The sequence below is a fragment of the Fonsecaea nubica genome (assembly GCF_001646965.1).
Source record: "Fonsecaea nubica strain CBS 269.64 chromosome Unknown Scaff17, whole genome shotgun sequence".
Taxonomy (NCBI): domain Eukaryota; kingdom Fungi; phylum Ascomycota; class Eurotiomycetes; order Chaetothyriales; family Herpotrichiellaceae; genus Fonsecaea; species Fonsecaea nubica.
Genome location: NW_019173690.1, coordinates 138400 through 157430, shown reverse-complemented (window position 1 = coordinate 157430; position 19031 = coordinate 138400). Strand labels below are relative to the sequence as shown.

General features: G+C 52.2%; 4 protein-coding genes across 4 annotated transcripts; 3 read left to right on the top strand and 1 right to left on the bottom strand.

Annotated features, from left to right (window-relative positions):
* Positions 1-497: 497 nt before the first annotated feature.
* On the top strand, positions 498-2265 carry AYO20_03573 (hypothetical protein; the record flags this gene model as incomplete). Its single annotated transcript, XM_022641875.1, has 2 exons — positions 498-602; positions 667-2265. The coding sequence occupies 2 exons, from the start codon at positions 498-500 to the stop codon at positions 2263-2265; spliced, it is 1704 nt and encodes a 567-aa protein (XP_022502108.1).
* A 1306-nt stretch (positions 2266-3571) lies between these two features.
* On the bottom strand, positions 3572-4505 carry AYO20_03572 (hypothetical protein; the record flags this gene model as incomplete). The annotated part of the gene is made up of 2 exons (XM_022641874.1): positions 3572-4330; positions 4410-4505. The coding sequence occupies 2 exons, from the start codon at positions 4503-4505 to the stop codon at positions 3572-3574; spliced, it is 855 nt and encodes a 284-aa protein (XP_022502107.1).
* Positions 4506-7839: 3334 nt separating this feature from the next.
* AYO20_03571 (hypothetical protein) lies at positions 7840-12627 on the top strand (the record flags this gene model as incomplete). The annotated part of the gene is made up of 2 exons (XM_022641873.1): positions 7840-12020; positions 12090-12627. The coding sequence occupies 2 exons, from the start codon at positions 7840-7842 to the stop codon at positions 12625-12627; spliced, it is 4719 nt and encodes a 1572-aa protein (XP_022502106.1).
* Positions 12628-16762: 4135 nt separating this feature from the next.
* On the top strand, positions 16763-18788 carry AYO20_03570 (hypothetical protein; the record flags this gene model as incomplete). The annotated part of the gene is made up of 3 exons (XM_022641872.1): positions 16763-17136; positions 17193-17413; positions 17470-18788. 3 exons carry the CDS (start codon positions 16763-16765, stop codon positions 18786-18788), a joined length of 1914 nt encoding a protein of 637 aa, XP_022502105.1.
* Positions 18789-19031: the final 243 nt, after the last annotated feature.

Below are 19031 nucleotides of genomic sequence, written 5' to 3'. Positions count from 1 at the left end.
GAGGGGAATGGACAGGATACCAGGATACCAAGTGCCCAGGGGATTAGGAAGAATAATAAACGATCAACTCCTTTCTCTACCGAGCACAAGGGGACGCAGTCCACTTGATCACAGCGGGCGGCCATCGATGTCATCGAGCATATCAAAGTCGGCTACAGGCACCAACTGGTCAGCCGCAGGTCAGACGAACCACAACGCCTGTGATCGCCTCTTGATCTCTATCTCATCCAGTTAGTCGCTCTGTCTATCCATCCATCTGTTTACCGTGTGCACTCAGGCTATTGTCAGACAGAGTGACAGCCCTACAACAGAGGAGGCCACCACGTCTAGCCTATCGTATCACGGCGTCCTCATCCCCACAAAAGCCTCCACAGCCGGTGGCTCAAACATCTTGCTCAATTTGCCTGCGGACATCATTTTCTTGATCGCTTTGACCTCGATTGCGGCGACTTCCTTCCGTCCTTTTTATCTCCTCCGTCCCGTCCATAATCACCAGCATGCGCACTGCAGCAGTCAGGGCACTGCGCAATGCGAGGCTATCTACCAAGGCCCCAAGGCCTCTAGGGAGGAACTATGCGACCATCAGAGATCCTCTGCACAAAGTACGTCTGCACTTCCACACCTTGATAAGCAAGTGATATTTGTCTGACCACCGTGTTTCCTCAGGATCCTGTTGAACTAGACCATATTACCCAGTTGCCAAATGGCGTTCGAGTCGCAACAGAATCACTACCGGGCCCTTTCTCAGGCGTCGGGGTCTACCTCGATGCCGGGTCGCGATATGAGGACGACTCTCTTCGAGGCGTCAGTCATATTGTGGATCGGCTAGCCTTCAAATCAACGAAAGCAAGGACTGCAGACCAGATGTTCGAGGCGTTGGAATCGCTGGGAGGAAACATTCAGTGTGCGTCGTCGAGAGAGGCTCTGATGTACCAGTCCGCCACGTTTAATGCCAGCGTCCCCGACACCATCGCCCTGCTCGCGGAAACGATTCGAGATCCTTTAATCACAGATGAAGAGGTGGCACAACAATTGGAAACCGCCGAATATGAGATCCAAGAAATATGGGCCAAGCCAGATCTAATCATTCCCGAACTATTGCACATGGCCGCCTACAAGGATAACACCTTGGGCCATCCTCTTCTATGTCCTCGAGAGAGATTGCCTTACATCACGAAGGGATTGATTGAAAAATACCGGAGCGTCTTTTACAAGCCAGAGCGGATAGTGGTCGCTTTCGCCGGCATCCCGCACGAGGAAGCCGTTCGTTTGACGGAAAAATACTTTGGAGACATGCCCAAATCTGAACAACCATCGCTATCACAAATTACGTCGCAATCTACCGAACCGAGTTCACCGCAACCAAATACACAGCAACTTCCACCTCAATCTTCTGCAAGCAGGCTTTTATCTAAGATTCCTGGTTTCAATAGCTTCTCCACGTCTGCACCTCATCAAGCAACTGTGTCGCCTCTCGATCCTTCTCTAATTCAACCTCCTCCAGAATCCCTTCTCACAATGCCATCCCATTATACTGGAGGGTATCTGGCACTCCCGACGCTTCCTCCACCACCGAATAAATTCACAATCCCCCTGTCGTACGTGCATGTTGCATTTGAGGGTCTCCCCATTTCTTCAGAAGACATTTATGCTCAGGCCACACTTCAGACTCTGCTGGGCGGCGGGGGTTCATTCTCGGCTGGCGGTCCTGGTAAAGGAATGTATTCTCGACTCTACACAAATGTCCTCAACCAGCACGGATGGGTTGAGAGCTGTGTGGCATTCAACCACAGTTATACTGACAGTGGTCTCTTCGGCATCGCTGGGGCATGTGAGCCAGGTCGAGTCGGTCATATGGTGGACGTGATTTGCCGCGAACTACAAGCTCTGACATTAGAATCCGGCTTCTCCAGTCTGAACATTGCCGAAGTCAATCGCGCGAAAAACCAACTGCGTTTTAGCCTCCTGATGAATCTCGAGTCGAGGCTGGTTGAATTGGAAGACCTTGGTCGACAAGTCCAAGTTCATGGACGAAAGGTCGGCGTCAAGGAAATGTGCGAAAAAATCGATGCTCTCACAGTTGCCGATCTGAGACGTGTGGCTACACAGATATTCACTGGAAAGGTGGACAACAATGGCCACGGAACTGGCGCACCGACTGTGGTAATCCAAGAGGGGGAAGACTTGAGTGGGAAAAAAGTCAAGCAAATACCATGGGAGGATGTACAGTCGCGCATTGCCAGATGGAAGTTGGGGCGACTATAGATCTGTCGGTTTCCATTCAAGGTATGTATACTTCAGGATTTTGTACTCTATGCTGTCCTGCTTCACAAACAGGGAGGATGTCAGGTTGGAAAGGTGTACGGACAGAGACGATGCTGTTCGGTTGCCACTCGGGTTGATCAAGAGATTCTCATCTTCGACTGCGCTTTTTGTTTCTTGGGCTCTACAGCTCTTTCCTCCCCATCTTCCTACTCCTTGAACTTCAATTTGCTGCAGAATGGGCCTTCCGCCTGGAGCAAACACTTCTCAATCCTTTGTTCTCAAAATCCTTATCTTTGGCCCAGCCAGCATCGTACTGTTTCAACATCACTTGCCATCTCTTCAATGCAGTTCTGTTCTTTATATGTCATATTCTTTTTCGGTCGTTCTTCAAAATCATTATAAGCATACACTACATCAACAGTCCTTAATCCTGTCAACATCCCAGATCCTCCCTACCAGTACAGACTACCTTTCCCTACGACGCCAAAAACCGCGGATCTTCTGAACGACCGACCCTCCACCGGCCACGATTTTCTGGTATTCATTCAGCGGCTGCCATGGAGGCTTCCACCCTTGCCTCAGCCTTGGAGTTGCAGGAGTGGGTCGATCGAATGTGTATCACTGATACAATAGAGCATGAGCTCCACTGTGGCCGGAATCCCAGGGAAAGAGCTACTGAGACACCACTTTGTGATAAACTATTGTCCAAGGGAGTGCTGCCGTCCAGAAATGGAAGGCGATGGGCGAAGGCTTCGGAAGTCCCAATCACACCACCATGTAAAGGTTGCCCCAAGCGCGGACTACATGCTGCCACCAACATCCCCAAGCCGTCGTTACCTTGTAGTGGAGAAGACTTGGACATGCCCTGTTCTGAGGGTGACCAGCAAAATCCTGACACTTTGAGGCTTAAAGCTCAGCAAAAGAGACCTGCGATCTTTGAGTGGCTGCAACACAAGAAGCACTCTCTTGCACTGAACACACGACATGGCAAGGCGCCCACAGTGACCGCACAGGCACAATACCCTGAAGGTTTCCCCGTGACGAGAACCGCCCAGTATGAGTACCTGCTCGAGTATTCCAGGAGCGTCCTGTTGTCATGCTCACCGACACTCACCGCGTTCTCATCGGAAATTCTGAGCATTTCGAAGCATACAGCACTTCAAGACGGAGAAATTGCAGGTCACCGTGTCACTATTTGGCTACAAGGGACCGACGAGGATCAAGAGACTACCTGGAGATCAATCGGCTCTCGTATTTAGCTATCATGAAGATTTAGGCCGCCTTCGGCGGTTTGCTTTGAGGTCTTCTATCCCTGCAGAGCCAATAATTCCTTGTTTCCCCCATTTGCCGGAATGTGCGACCCATTGATCCATCTCGCCCCGTCACTTGCCAGGAACCCGACCACAAAGGCGATGTCCTCGGGCTCTGCCAACCTTCTTTCGACCGTGAGCAGCTTGGTTGCGTCCTCGACAAACGCCTCCCCAAATTCCTGGGCCACCGCCTTTACCGGATCCGTGCTGGTTGGTCCCACAGACACACTGTTGAATGTTGCGCCGGTCTTCACGCTCAAGAAACTCGCCAACGATCGTGTGATACTGTCCAATGCGGCTTTGGATGCTCCGTACGTCAGGAGTGGATCCGAATTGGCCATTTTACTGGCAATGCTCGAGATGTTGATCACTCTACCACCCTTGGGTGGAAAATGCGGCAACGCCGAGTTGATGATGCTCATTGCTCCGAAGACGTTGCCCTGCATTGTCTTTCCGAAAACGTCAGCGGTTATGTCTGCGAATGGCTGCATCAGACTGAGGTCATTGACGAGGGCGGCATTGTTGACGACGATGTCGATCTTGTCTGTCCCCAGCCCCTCCAGCACCTTTGGAATGAGCTTTGGACCGACGCATGGATCGAGGACATCGGCCTGAATAGCGGCTGTTTTCAGATTCGGGGAGACGGAGCGGCATTTGGACAAGGTCTCCTCGGCTGCTTTGAGGTTGGTGGCGTATGTTATTGCAATGGCAGCGACGCCTTTGCGGACAAACTGAAGCGCGATGCCGGCACCGATCTATATGAGAATGCCAAAAATTTAGATCATACTCATTCCACACGATCGAGTCTCCATCAGCAAGAAGGCAGATACTAACCCCTCGGGAACCGCCAGTGACCAAAGCTGTCTTGCCATGGAGCGATGAAGGGTCTGAAGCTGAGTTTGTCACTTTTGTTTGGTGTGCGTCGGCCATTCTGTTGTTTTCCACCGCCCTTTGCATCCCCTTGTTTGATTGCTTTCTGCTGACCCTCTGGTCCCTCTCTTTTCACAATGCTCTTCCATCCTTATATCTTGTTTCTGCGGGTGAGGCGGCCATACTGGAGCAATGCGCATGTCGTTGGGACCAGGTGGGTTCTCTGATGAACCTGCAGACCAGAGCATTGCTCTGATCTGTCAGCAAAGATAGCACAAGGGCCTTCATTGCGCCAGAAGTCAACATGGACAACGTCAAAGACAAGGCTGAAGCTTGTTGTGGATAAGAATTGTGCAAAGTCAGCTCAGCTTATACCCGGATCAGCTGACGTTGTTTGAGTATTAGGGAAGTTGACCAAAAGACGGCCGACCGTGTCCGCCCGTCGTTCGTCCGAAGCTTTATTTCTATCACGTCCACGCCCGCAATGGCTCACACAGTACGTCGTACCCTTTCCGCATTATCTTTTCCGCATTGACGATGGCTCCTTTGCACTTGCATGAGGATACTCGATCATCGTTTCTCCACACTCGAGATTTGGTCAAATGAACTTCGTGACCTGGCGCGTTGATCGAAGTCCAGACATGTCAGCCGATGCCCGTGGTCTTGCGTGCTCTGATATCAACGATACTGTCTCCAACCTAGGACATCTGAGGATGCCCTCATCAGAGTACTTGCATCAAAGAGAGGCGGGAGGTGCTCTAGAACCATCCAAATCAGCGGGCCTGGCTTTTGTCCCTTGGTGGGACCAAGTGCCAGTGGGTGGGCACTCTCTGTGTGAAGACGGATTTGGGGCTTGATGTTATGACTTCTTTGGGAAACAGAGTGCTGCAGAGTAGATTGGCCGAATTCTTCGGACACGGACGAGCTTCTCGGTCATCAGCCTAGACACTTCGTCTGTCGTCATCAATCCAGGGGCATTCGACGTCGACTGCTCCGGATCATTGAGCTTGATGGACGGCTGATATGATCCTGTCGGACGAGAGGTCCTTTCCTTCGGCAAGGGTAGCCTGCGCCTCCCAACTCCTCTTCGAAAAACTTCCAGTGGCTCGTACGCTAGGGCATTGGTCAACTTGCTGCTGTCATTGGTAACAAGGCAGTAAACGCATTGCGTGGAGGCACTTTGATGCTCTTTTGGCCCACGTCTCAAGCCACGCCTCTTCGAACCCTGTGTGAATTATGATGCGAACACATCCTCACTGATCCCGTCATGATGCACGCTGTTGTCGTTGCGACATGTCAGGATGTTGAACTCCATTGAAGGGGAACGATATGGTTCGATAACGCTGAGCTGAGCAACAGAAACGAGGTTGCTCGAGACAAGGTTGATGCTCCCCTGGATTCGTCGAGACCCTATATCAAACCACATGAGCGCAAAATGGAGGTCGAAAATTGCTATGGACAATGACGAGCTGGGTGTCGACCTTGTGGGTATCCTCTTCTTCGCAGTAAATGCACATTGTACAAGCCGCCGGGACTAAGACATGCAGGTGTCTTGCTGGTGGGTATCCAAGTTCGTGGGACGACTAATAAGCCCGGGGCAGATTCAGAATCAAGATGGAAATCGAGATGCATTATTCCGCTCCTAAACAATACTGGACACCTGGAAAACGATCAAGGTGTAATGTGGACGTTGTCCATGACCTTCACCCATGGCCTGAGCTACCCCCTCCCGCACCCCGACGCTCATTCTTGTCCGGAGTCTGCGTGACTTCTGCCGCGAGAAGAGCCTCGTCGCCCCAGCTTCTTCATCATTGACATGGCTTTTGAGTCGATGTTGTCAATGTCGTGCAGTGGGCATCTTCTACTCTCAACCGGCATGGCCCCCTTTTTCTTTCAGTCTCTCCTCCCGCAAAACCTTGTTCTCACCTTCTTTCCCCTTCCAGTGCCATATGTCCTGAGGCATCTTCCCGCGAATAGAAAGAGAGAGAAATCTTCCCGCGAATAGAAAGAGAGAGAAAAGAAGGAGAGAACTCCAATCGTACCTTTATAAAGTACGATTGATGGTCGTCGCCGAACTCTTTGGTTTCGATTGTTGCGCTCATAGACCAGCAGGAGGCTCCATATGTCTTCGACCATATGGTCCGGGTTTCAGGGGAATGCTGTGACTTGGGCATGGTCCATGAACTCCCGAAAGGAGATTCCCCCCCTTGGCTTGAGTGACAACTGCAAGCACGTTAGGATCTCTGTGAGTCTCAATATCTCAAGCGGCCGAATGACATGCAAAGGCCAGGGATCGATCAGGGAGTTGAAAAGTGGTTCGGTTGTGTGGGTGGCAGCCACGTTCAATCGAAATACCAGCACCTGAGCTGGCACCTGGGAGCCATGCCTCAGGACCTGAGGTCTGAATGAAGTGAGTGTGTCAAATACTGCGCAGCAATGGACCTAACGACTGCCGAGGCTTTCTTTCAACTGTACCTCGCATGTATTCCGACTTGTGTGTTGTCGCACTTTCCCTTTGATTCTGCTCCTCATCCTCTAGACACCGGTGCACGACGTCGATGCAACTATGGCGGAAACCTTTTCACTTCAGTCGACAAAAGGCATTGTCGACCATACCAATTGTAGACGACGTGAAGACGATCGCACGAACTGCGTCAGCGATTGAGGATGATCGACAGAGAAGGAAGTGAACCCCAAAGACAGACCAGACCCATTTGGGCAATTCGTTACTGCACCGGGGGAAGAAAAGTTGTTAGAAAAGGTTGCATCAGGGAAGACGAGTGGTTGACTCAAAGCGATACGAGGACTTGTTTACCGAGTAGGTGCCATGGGTGCCAAAGGTGATCTGGGCGTGATGTCACACCCACCTGTTCACCTTGTTACGCCGAGGACAGCCCGCCCAGGGAGAGTGGGAGGCTCAAGCGATGCCCGTCCAAACCCCACCATCTGCCCACATTTTTGACGTCGGGGTGTGCCCGCTGCCACGCTGTTGCAGGTTCCTGCGATCCTGTTTGGTGGGCGTGGCGAACACGCCCTAGCACCGCCTGTCCTGGTCTCACTGGGGGGTTCGGAGATCCGTTGAATCTGCTGTTTGCGCAACATTTCAATGCACTGCCACCGCCTCTACACGAACTCGCCCAACTGTCCCTTTGGACAGCCGCGCAATCTGAGACACATCGTTTCTGCGTCGCCATCACCTTCTGAGCAATGTCTTTGTTTCGGATACGTGAAGTTGACCTTCGTCGAGTCCATCTCTTCACAAAGGAACTTTTTCGTCTCCCATTCTTTGCCCCCAACAAGTGAATTCAACCCTCGGAGAGAACTGCGCCGATGAAACATTCAAGCCGTACCACCCCTTTGCGCCCGTTCCTAGAAGTCTTTCGAGAGGTTCGCAATGGCAGCAAACCCGTCAGAAGGCCCTGGTGGTCAAAATCGCGACGACAGTGAGCGGGAATCTTTAAGCGAGGACACATATCACGTCGGTACAAATGGGGAATCGACCCAAGATACAGCGGATTTGACTGTGAAGAAATCTTCTGTCGGCGACACGTCCAAAGTTCGCTTCTCGATCGAACTGCCCCGAGAGACAGAGGAGGATATACGAACGAGGGAGATCAAAACTTCTGCTCGTCCTCATGCTGGCATACTTAAGAGCCCATCCGTGGGCCGCAGCCGGGGATACTCCCTCAGACGTTCGCTTTTCGCACAGAATATCCAGAGGCAGGCTTCGGAGAATGCAGGTACATTTGAGATGGATCCTTCAAAGGCTGGGGCCGACGCACCAAAGATTGACTCTCGCCCGACCACGATCACTATTGAGGAGGCGGAAGAAGAACCCGATGCGCGCAGACCTGTTCGATTATCGGATTCAGACCTCGAGCTGCCGTTGTACCGACGATGGATGTCTACACACCATTCTCGCTCAACTCTACTCAAGCGCCTCACAGAAAGATACCTCCTGTTACGGGACAAAATCATTCGAGCCAACACCATTCCGCCCAGTCTTGATGGACGGCATATCAGAGTGAATGTGATAGAGGCTGATCACGCCCTCGACGAGAGGACTGGCAAGCCCTACATCAGCAACGTCATCCGTTCTTGTCGCTACACGCCCTGGAACTTTGTCCCCAGACAGCTTGTCGCCCAATTTGGAAAACTCGCGAACTTCTACTTCCTGTGCGTTTCCATACTTCAAATGATACCCGGTCTGAGTACCACAGGGACGTACACCACCATAATCCCGCTTCTGATCTTTGTTGCTCTATCCATGGCCAAAGAAGGATATGACGACATTAGGAGACATCGCCTGGACAAGGAGGAGAACGAAAGAATCACGCAGGTTCTCAGGATTTCCTCATCTGGCTCTACCAATACGGAATGGCAGGAGAAAACTTGGAGCGCAATCCGTGTTGGCGATATCGTACAACTGAAGAGAGATGCTGGAATTCCTGCCGACTTGATACTGCTTCACAGTGACGACCCCGCGAACACTGCTTACGTCGAGACGAAAAGCCTTGATGGTGAAACGAACCTCAAATCCAGAAAGCCTGTCGGCGAAGTGAGTGCCGCTTGTCAAGATCTCGATGCCATCGCCAGGCTGCCGGCTGAATTCGTGGTCGAGGATCCGAACCTAGATCTCTACAAATTCGATGGCAGGGTAACGATTAACGGATCGACACTACCACTGACCAATTCGGAAGTCTTGTATCGTGGTAGTGTCCTGCGCAATACTCCATCTGCAGTTGGCTTGGTCATCTATTCTGGCGAGGAGTGCAAAATACGTATGAATGCTAACAAGACTCCGCGGGTCAAAGCACCGACGTTACAGGCCAAGGTTAACAAAGTCGTCATTTTCGTGGCGTCCCTCGTCATCTTCATGGCCATCATCCTGACTGTGGCATATCAGATTTGGCGTCGGACAACTGAGGAGAAATCGTGGTACCTCCAGGATGCGAAAGTGCCTTTTGGTCACGTTTTGACCTCCTTCATCATAATGCTGAACACGATGTTGCCTCTGAGCTTGTACGTGTCACTTGAAATCGTCAAGTTGGCCCAGATGTTCCTGATGAACGATGTGGATATGTACGATCCTGAATCAGACATTCCGATGGAACCGCATACCTCGACGATCAACGAGGAACTAGGTCAGGTCAGCTATATCTTTTCTGACAAGACCGGGACACTTACAAACAATTCGATGAAATTTCGAAAGATGAGCATCGCTGGCACAGCGTGGCTGCATGACCTCGACCTGCAGGACGAAGCTGTAGACGGAGCTGGCCGCGAGAAGCTGTGGCACAAAAAGCGAGGTGGTAAAGGAAAGGAACACCGCCCAGAGAAGAAGCTGCGGACGTCCTTATCTAAGGCTCTTCGGAAATCTACTGCGTCAGCCAGTACTGGAATCGACAATCAGACAAGGGACGTGCCCGGTGCGGACGACACCCAGTGGAGAGCGTCAAACGGTCTCGACATGACATCAGAAACAGGCAAGACCCAAGATCTACTGGATTACATATATCGGCGACCTTACACAGCTTTCGCACGGAAAGCTCGATTCTTTCTTCTATCACTGGCTCTATGTCATACTTGTATTCCGGAAAAAGACGATGAAGGAAATATTGAATATCAGGCTGCTTCACCGGATGAACTGGCTCTGGTGACAGCCGCGCAAGATTTGGGTTACATTGTTACTGATCGACAGTCCAACACAGTGACGATCAAGACTTATTCTGACGGAGACGAGGACTCTCCCATCTATGAAACCTATGAAGTGCTGGATGTTATTGAATTTTCCAGCGCCAGAAAACGAATGTCGGTCGTCGTACGTTTTCCCGATCAACGTATCTGCCTGGTCAGTAAGGGGGCGGACAGTACCATTCGGAAACTCCTGCGCTCAGCAGATCTGGCAGCCTTGAATGTGCAAGCTGTAGAAAGACGAGCCAGTCAGCGGAAAAGTGTCGAGGCGCAAGAAGCCTTGAGAAGGCGCAGCACTCAGCTGAGTAGAACGTCAAGCTCCGGCAATGCGGCTTCACCAAGACCGAGCGGCTTCTCCTTCGACCGTTCTCGAACTGCTCGTGATAGCGTTGACCATTGGTTGAAAGAACGTGAAAGAGATGTGGGGACTTCTCAACGACGGAAAAGCTCTCAATTCTACTCGCCTCGGCCATCAATGCAGATTATAACTCGCAAGTCGGATAGCCACGTGGGCAAAGCTCAATACTCGCCTCAGATCACCCCTCGTGTTTCCATGCAAGTCGATGATTCGGAGGATCTAGTTGAAGAGAGCCTTGTTCTAGACGATAATGTCGTATTCGAACGTTGTTTCCAGCACATTGATGACTTTGCGACAGAAGGCCTCCGAACGCTCCTGTATGCATATCGCTACCTGACCGAAGATGAATACAAGACTTGGAAAGAGGTCTATCTATCTGCGACGACAAGCATCGTGGATCGGCAAGAGAAAATTGAACATGCAGCGGAGTTACTTGAGACCAGATTGGAGTTACTTGGAGCCACCGCAATCGAGGACAAACTTCAGAAAGGTGTTCCGGATGCCATTGATCGGTTTCGGAGAGCCGGTATCAAGATGTGGATGCTTACTGGTGACAAACGAGAGACTGCCATCAACATTGGTCACTCGTGTCGATTGATCAAGGACTATTCTACTGTCATTGTCCTTGACCATGAGCTTGGGGACTTGCATGACCGACTGGCGCAGGCATTTGTTCAGATCACCGACGAGAAGACAGCGCATTCCGTCTTAGTTATCGATGGACAAACTCTGACTATTATCGACGCCGACCGTGCGACAAGGGCGCTTTTCACTGACGTGGCGATCCGTGCTGACTCAGTGGTATGCTGCCGGGCGTCCCCTAGTCAGAAGGCTTCTCTGGTCCGGACCATCAGGACCAAAGTCAAGGGCTCTGTAACATTGGCTATTGGAGATGGCGCCAACGACATTGCTATGATCCAAGAGGCGCATCTGGGAATTGGAATCGCAGGCAAGGAAGGTCTCCAAGCTGCACGAACCTCCGACTATTCAATTGCGCAATTCCGTTTCTTGTTGAAACTATTGCTTGTGCATGGGCGATGGCACTATGTTCGAATCTGCAAGTATCTTCTCGGTACTTTGTGGAAAGAAATGATGTTCTACAATGCTCAGGCTCTCTACCAGCGATGGAATGGATACACCGGCACAAGCTTGTACGAGCCGTGGAGTTTGTCCATGTTCAATACCCTGTTCACATCTCTCCCAGTAATCTTCCTGGGGGTCTTCGAGAAGGACTTGGCTGCATCGACGTTGCTGGCAGTGCCAGAACTCTACAACTACGGTCAACGGGACCGCGGATTCAACTTCTGGATCTATCTGAGGTGGTCTGCACTGGCGGTATGTGAAGCAGTTCTTGTCTACTTCATGATCTACGGCATGTACGGCCTCGCCTTGTTCACCCGCGACCAGGAGCTGTACGCCTTTGGCTCCCTGGTATTCACTGCCTGTGTCGTGATCATCTCTTTGAAGTTGCAGTTCATCGAACTGCACCATAAATCGGTAATGGCAGCGATAGCGATCTTCTTGTCAGTGGGTGGATGGTGGTTGTGGAATCTTATTCTGTCAAGCATATACCCTTTCAACCCGGTGTACAGTGTCAACCACGCCCTGCTGGATCGCTTCGGACGCAATCTTCTCTGGTGGATCACACTGCTCTGGACCATCTCGGCTGTGTGTCTGCTCGAAGTAATCATCAAAGCGATCAGCGCGGCGGTGTGGCCTAGCGACGTGGACGTCTTCCAAGGATTTGAACAGGATAGAGAGGTTCGCAAGCGGTTTGAAGAGGCTGCGGCAGATCTCCTGCAACAGGGTTGGGACAGAGGGACCAAGAAATCCAGCCTGGAATTGGCCCGAGAGGCGGCCGAACAAGCCGAACGGGAGGCACAGGTCCAAGAGCTGTTGAACAAGCCTCGAGACATGATGGACAGGCGAAAACCCAACATGAGGAGGAATGACTCGGGACTCAGCACCAAAGCAGAGCCCCGGACCAGAAGACCACAGAATCACCGAGAAGCAAGCAGTCACGAAATGAGCGAAGTACAGCTATCGCAACAACGAAAGTCAATCGATATCGGCGAACTTTTCAGCAAGGGGTTTGGCGCAGTGCGCAGGAGCCAGGAGTTACTACGATAGAGACATGGGTGACGACCAAGATACCCCCAGGACGGCTTTTGAGGGACTGGATTAGAAATGAGTATGAAATGTACAGCGCTTTTGAGCACTGAATTATGACGGAACATGCGACCAGGATTTGGAACATGAATTAACTTGAGAGGGCATGCATATAGGGAGCAATCGGGTATGAAAATATACGGGGAATTCGTCCACCTTGTCATATTGTTACTCCATATTCGTGTCCCTGTATTTGGTACCTCGTAGATCTTTCTCTTCACCGTATTCCGCAGTCACAGACAGGGGGGTTCGTGCTATCGATTCCGTGCATGAGGTAGAATCGGTATCGTCGAGTGGAATGCCTGCTTTGGGTCTAAGATGGGGCTTGAGGTGAGACATTGTGCTCCGTATAGGGGGACAAGCACCTGCGCCCCATCCTGCTGGAGGAATCGACTCTCTGTTCGACACCTGGACGCCTCCTCGACCGGGGCGGACGCTGACTGAGGTGATCGTCGCCCATGCGATAAGTCTTGAGGGATTTGTCTGAGACGACACGGCCAAGACAGCGTAGTAGGAAAGGTACACGAAAGAACTAAAAGGATGGAGGCACCAAAAGAGCATGAGGAAGAGGGAAGCTTTGGGTCGAGTGCGTTTGAGGAAACATCCACCGGCCATTGGGGAAGCGAGGTCCCCCTTGGCAGGGATTCGCTTCCAACGTGACACCCACAAGGAGAAAGGAGGCTCTTTTCTTTGGGTGTTTCACCCTCCATGGACCCGCCTGGTCGAGGTTGCTTCTCCTTCGCCTCGATTGCCGCCCGGCTGAACGGGGGTGATCGGCTGATGTCCTCGTATCATTCAACACCCAGAGCTGACTGCGCTTGCGGGAGAGATGCCTCGATGCCTCCTACCGAAAATCCTCTTCAAACCGACCACCGAATTTCTCCTCGATATTCCCTTACCCTCCTCAGTCGTCGCTAGGTTGGTCTGCTGCTTGTGACAAAATAAGGTTCTTCCAGACAAGAGTAACGGTTTTTCCACACGTGGTGAAGAGTTTTTCTCTCCTTCGCCGTTGTTCACCGTTGAAGGTTTATCAGTCTGGGTAGCGGCATCAGGGGGGGGGGGACCTTTGTGTATCATCCTGGATCCCTGGCTGGTCTTGTCTGGATGGCCCACTTTGCTCGGCCACCAGGCGACTTTGTTCCTCCAATGATCGCGGCTGGGTACCTGGCATTAGTTCCTTGTGAAGTGCCACAACAAGGATGCGGAGTAAAGGAGAAACAAGCCACCCCATGTCTCGTGCAGCACTAGATCCTCATGGGCTTGGGACTGTTCCATGCAGGCGGCTCGACAGCGTGGGTGCCACATCAACGGCCCAAGAGAAGGAAAGCTTCAAGCATCATGCCAACATCCCTCTGCGGTATAGCTGCTTCGTCTTTGCAGCACCTGCCACACTTCACGAGGGTTAGCCTCATCAGACCACCGCCATCGCTCCAGGCCTTCTGCCTCAATTTGGTTGGTGTGCATTGCGCAAACCTCCGACCCCTATCTGTTTCTTATCGAAGGTCGCAAACCATTTCGACTTTATCGCGTCCACTAGATCGTGGTTTGAACCTTCTTTTCTCGTGCTCTCGAGTCTCAATGCCACGGGGAAAGCGGATATCTGGGAACGCAATACACATGGTCCATAAGCCAGAAAGACATGGGCATACATGGGTGTACGAGTATACGAATCCATTTGTAGGGCAACAGGCTCGGATTACGAGTACCGAGGACTCAGAGAAGCTGTCTCGCCACTGACCATGGTTCCTTTATCCGCCCATTTTCCGTAAAAGCAAATCATTGTGGCGACAGCAGGCAGCGGGCTTTGGGGTGAGCCGAATACGAGGGTAGCAAGTACACTTTGGCGGTCTCAATATCCATGTCACCTTATGCAGGCAGCAGGGTCCGGGTATGTGCTGGAGCATTCGACCGGCTTGGACCTTCAGGAGGATCGTCCCATGGACCACCTCTGGCATGTGCAACATGTCATGGCCTTGTCGTTGGCGGAGTGGCCAATGAAGAGCACACCAGAACTTGCACAACAAGAAACACTGGCTAGGTGCAGATTCGCACCATTATTTGAGACAGGCATTGGCGCGGGAATTTTTGCCACCTTTCTTGCATGTTACTGGCTTTCTTTCCCACGGTTAGATTCAGCAGGCTGTCCAATGTAATGTGTGAGACCACTGGCACATCGACTTCCTGCCGGCCTGACGAGTTCAGATTCAACAACCACTTTGCACATCATGACGACCCTCCGAAGCCTAGAAGCATGTCCGATTGTTCTGTAGCGAATCATAACTGCCAGCAGGGTGTTGTGCAGAGATGAAGACCTCGCCGGATGTGGCCAATCATTGTCCAGGACGTGCCTTTGTGCAAAAGCTTCAAGAACATGAGTTCGTCTCCTCGCGTCATTGGTGCCATCGTAACGGTGCACAGACTACATGAATCAGACATGATCCGGCATGGGACACCAGACTGGTTGGCATCCGCACGAATTGTTTCGAGAAGCATCTCATGACCTGGTTTCAATGGTCGATCGCAGCCCTCGGTGGCAACGGCATCGCCTATGGAATACGAAGGGTGAGCTCGATAGGATCTCCCGCTTTCCTGAGAAACACAGCGTGCTAGCTGCACGAATGACAATGGGTCTATCGAGTACTCGTACAGCACTGACGAAAAGCTCGGGGAAATCTCATGTTGAACTACTCGCATGTACAGGTTATCAGGTTGGAGGCTGCAGTGAAGCGGGAGTCTCGTGTCTCAAGACGCGTCCCAGCAGCGTTACAGCGGATAGCAAATTGAAATCCCCTCAACTCGGTGGTGGTTGTACTCAACGCATGACTTATGGCTCGACCGTTCTTTTAGCACCAAAAATATATTGCTCATGTGAGAGTCCTGTATCCAAAGGGTCCCCTCCAGCATCTGATGGTCGAGCACTGGCTGCTTTGTGTGCAACTCCGTGGTGCCGGGCACGCTGTCGGAACAATACCGGCGGGGAGCGAATCAGGAACCGCGACCGAGGGTTTTCAATAGCCTGGCAGCCCTGGCCTGAAGGGGTGAGACGGCACGACAGCCAGCATGAATCCATGTTGTGACATGGGGTGTTTTGACTGATCCTCTGGTGCTTCCCTGGCGTCTCTGGGGGTGTGTTTTTCCTTGGGGCGCGTCAGACATGGAGCTGGCAAATCCCTCCAGGGGATTCGGCGCGACAAGCTGGCGGTCGGTACAAACAAGGTGTCTTTGGATGTCACGCTAGTCTGATCAAGGCGTAGTGGATACGTTCTTTGGCACGCTTAGGAGACGCTTAGAGACGCCATGTAAGATTCTGGGTGCAGAACGAGGCGTCAGTGGAGTTAATGACGCCCTTTTCAGCTAGCGGGGACTGCTAGACCCGTCAAAGGACACGACCCGCCGACACAACCAGGGGGGGCCCGTGCGGCTTTTGAGTTTGGGGCCTTTCGTGTTCCTGCATTGGTCTTGGGCTTAAAGAGAGCTTGGGGGGACAGGGGGTATAGTTCCTGGGCGTCCGAGAGGCCCAGAAGTGCTTGCCTGACCACTCAGCAGCCGCCGCTGGGCCTTCTTTACCGCTTCCTCCGGGGGCACTGGAACTCACCGCGCGCGCGGGCCCTGCTGCCCTCCCTTAATGTCCTGCTCCTCTCGTCTCGTCTTTCCGTCCGTCTCTTTTTTTCCCCTTCCATCCTCACTGTCGCTTTTTACCCATTCCTACCATTCTTCTATCCCTCTGTATCACGTTCTTTCCTTCTCTTGTTGTTCAATCCTCAACATTCGAGTTGTGCCTTTCACTCCTTCAAGGCCCTCGAACCACATTCATTAAGCTCTTTGCTTCTATTTTTCCCATTCGCTCCAATCCAAAGACGGTCTTTACCCAAAAACCCCACCCCTTTCAAGAGAACGAGCATTGAAGTCGTCGAACTCGCTGGGCCACGAAGTCACTTTCTCTCTCGCTGCTCGGTTCAGCAATTGACAATCTCTTCCCGCCCTAACGAAGCAACGTGTCCCCTACCCTATACTATACTCTGCCTCCCAGCAAATCAATCTATTTTATACGGCCAGAGTGAAATACCAGGCTGAAGAGACAACCAAATATTTCACCATGGGTAACCCTGACATCAAGGTCGACCCAATGGACGCGATGGACTCTTTGTCGGACCCGGCAGATCTTGACCTCGATGTCTCGGTCGAATCCACGCCCTCCCCCAATGCCAGTCAACACACGCAGACCACGCCTGCGAACTCGAATAGCTCAAACACTCAGGGATCCTCATCGGCTGCTCGCCGTCCGCCTCGCAAGAGCACTCTGACGCAGCAACAAAAGAACCAAAAGAGACAAAGGGCCACACAAGATCAACTGGTGACATTGGAGATGGAATTCAACAAGAATCCCACTCCCACAGCTGCCACGCGTGAACGTATCGCACAGGAGATCAACATGACCGAACGCTCCGTCCAGATTTGGTTCCAGAACAGGTAGGGCGATGAATGATTGCGATCGAGACGCGTTTGATGCTGACTTTTCGATTTAGTCGTCGCCGCGCCAAGATAAAGATGCTTGCGAAGAAGAGCTTGGAGAACGGCGAGGATTTGGACAATATCCCCGAATCCCTGAGACAGCTGCTGGCCATGCAGGCCATGGAATCCGGAAGACCATTTCCTCGGCAGCTACTGCGACCAGGCGGGCCAATGGCACAGTACGGTGGCGGAGCTATGCTGATGAATGGTGATCCCAGCGCTCAAGGCAAAGTTGGTATGTTGAGACCCGAACGAAGCGGAAGGCTTGTCAATGTGCTAACGGAGAGACAGTTATCCAACATTTCACCTGTCGATCGTTGAGCATCGGGACTTGGCGACGAGTCGGCCAGAACGCCATGGATCTGGTCATTTTCTACTCGCCCGACAAGGCTTGCATCACATACTACATCAACAACGACTCGGCTGGTTACAAGATCGAATTCCCCTTTGCCTTCATCAAGAGCATTCAGTTGGAACCCGGTGACACGGCGCCCACTGCCAATGGAGCTCCACCGAGGCCAGGGGGCCTTGTCATTGAGTTGAACAGGCCACCCAATTTCTTCATGGACTCCTCCAACTCGGGAGGCTTCTACCAGTGTGGTGACTTTACCGAGGACCAGCAAGCTTCTCAGATTTTGGTTCACCACCTCGGAGGGCATCCCAAGGTGCTGAGTGGCCAACTCGCCAAACTAGTCTCGCTGGAGTCTTTCCAGAATCGACTGAACCCATTCGACATCAATGCCATGCCTGCTTCTGCACCAGTGTCGCCCAACATGGGGATCGTGCGGCCCGCGTCTCAACCCAACGTCCAATTCGCGCGGCCTCAGCCTCCTCATGTCGGAATGTTCCAGGAACAATTCGGCGTGCAGCATCACCTTCACCCCGGACGGATGCATGCGGGCCACAAGCGACAGAGAAGTCGATCTGTGCCCATTGCCATTGACTTTTCCATGCTCCACGGGCCCATGCCAACTTTCCATATTCAACAGCCCTCGCCTCAAATGGCGCCCGATCAGCACAACCTGTTCCAGCCCATGCCACAACACCCTGTCCAGGCTCCTCTTGGACCTACGCTGCAGATCGATACATCGGCCGGATATGGCATGGACTTCCGTCAGATGCCCATGTCTGCCACAGCTACATCACCGTCGGAATTTGCCAGCCCTGGCTTCTTCCCGTCGAACCCCGCTCAACCGCCCATGTCCACATCTGAGTTTGGGACGCCACAGCAATTCAGCGCGCCATTCTTGTCACCTTCTCCCATGGTTGACCATACGATGATGCCTAGTTCAGTGTCACCTATGCCACACATGGGCCATCCGGACCCTGTAATTGCCGACCATTCGCCACCGTTGTCAGCTTTGCACCGAAGCGCATCGGCAGACATGTTCAACTCGCACGGCATGATGGACGAGACGTTGATGCTGGGGGAGATGTATTCGAAGCAGAATCTCAACATGCCCATGCCTAGTCCAGGGCTGGATGAGAATGGCATGCTGTTGATGAACGACATGTCAGATTTCCACACGCCTCGCGAACACATGGACATGCCGATGACGCCGTTTGGCACCGTGGACCCCCACGCCCTACAAGCTGGTCTCCATCACTGAAAAAAAAACTACCCACCGGATGACCTTCCCTGTATCAGTTTGACATGACCTTGATGCCTCCCCTAGAATCTTAACACTTGGAAACACGCCTTTTCGCACAAATTGAATCTCAATACTTCTCAGCACTGTCGGGACGGCGCTCATCATTATTTTGATCCTTTTTTATCACCTGTTACATATGGATATCTCTTGTTAGTGTGTGCGCAGCCCCGGGCTGCTGCCAGCTGTCTGATAGCGTGGATT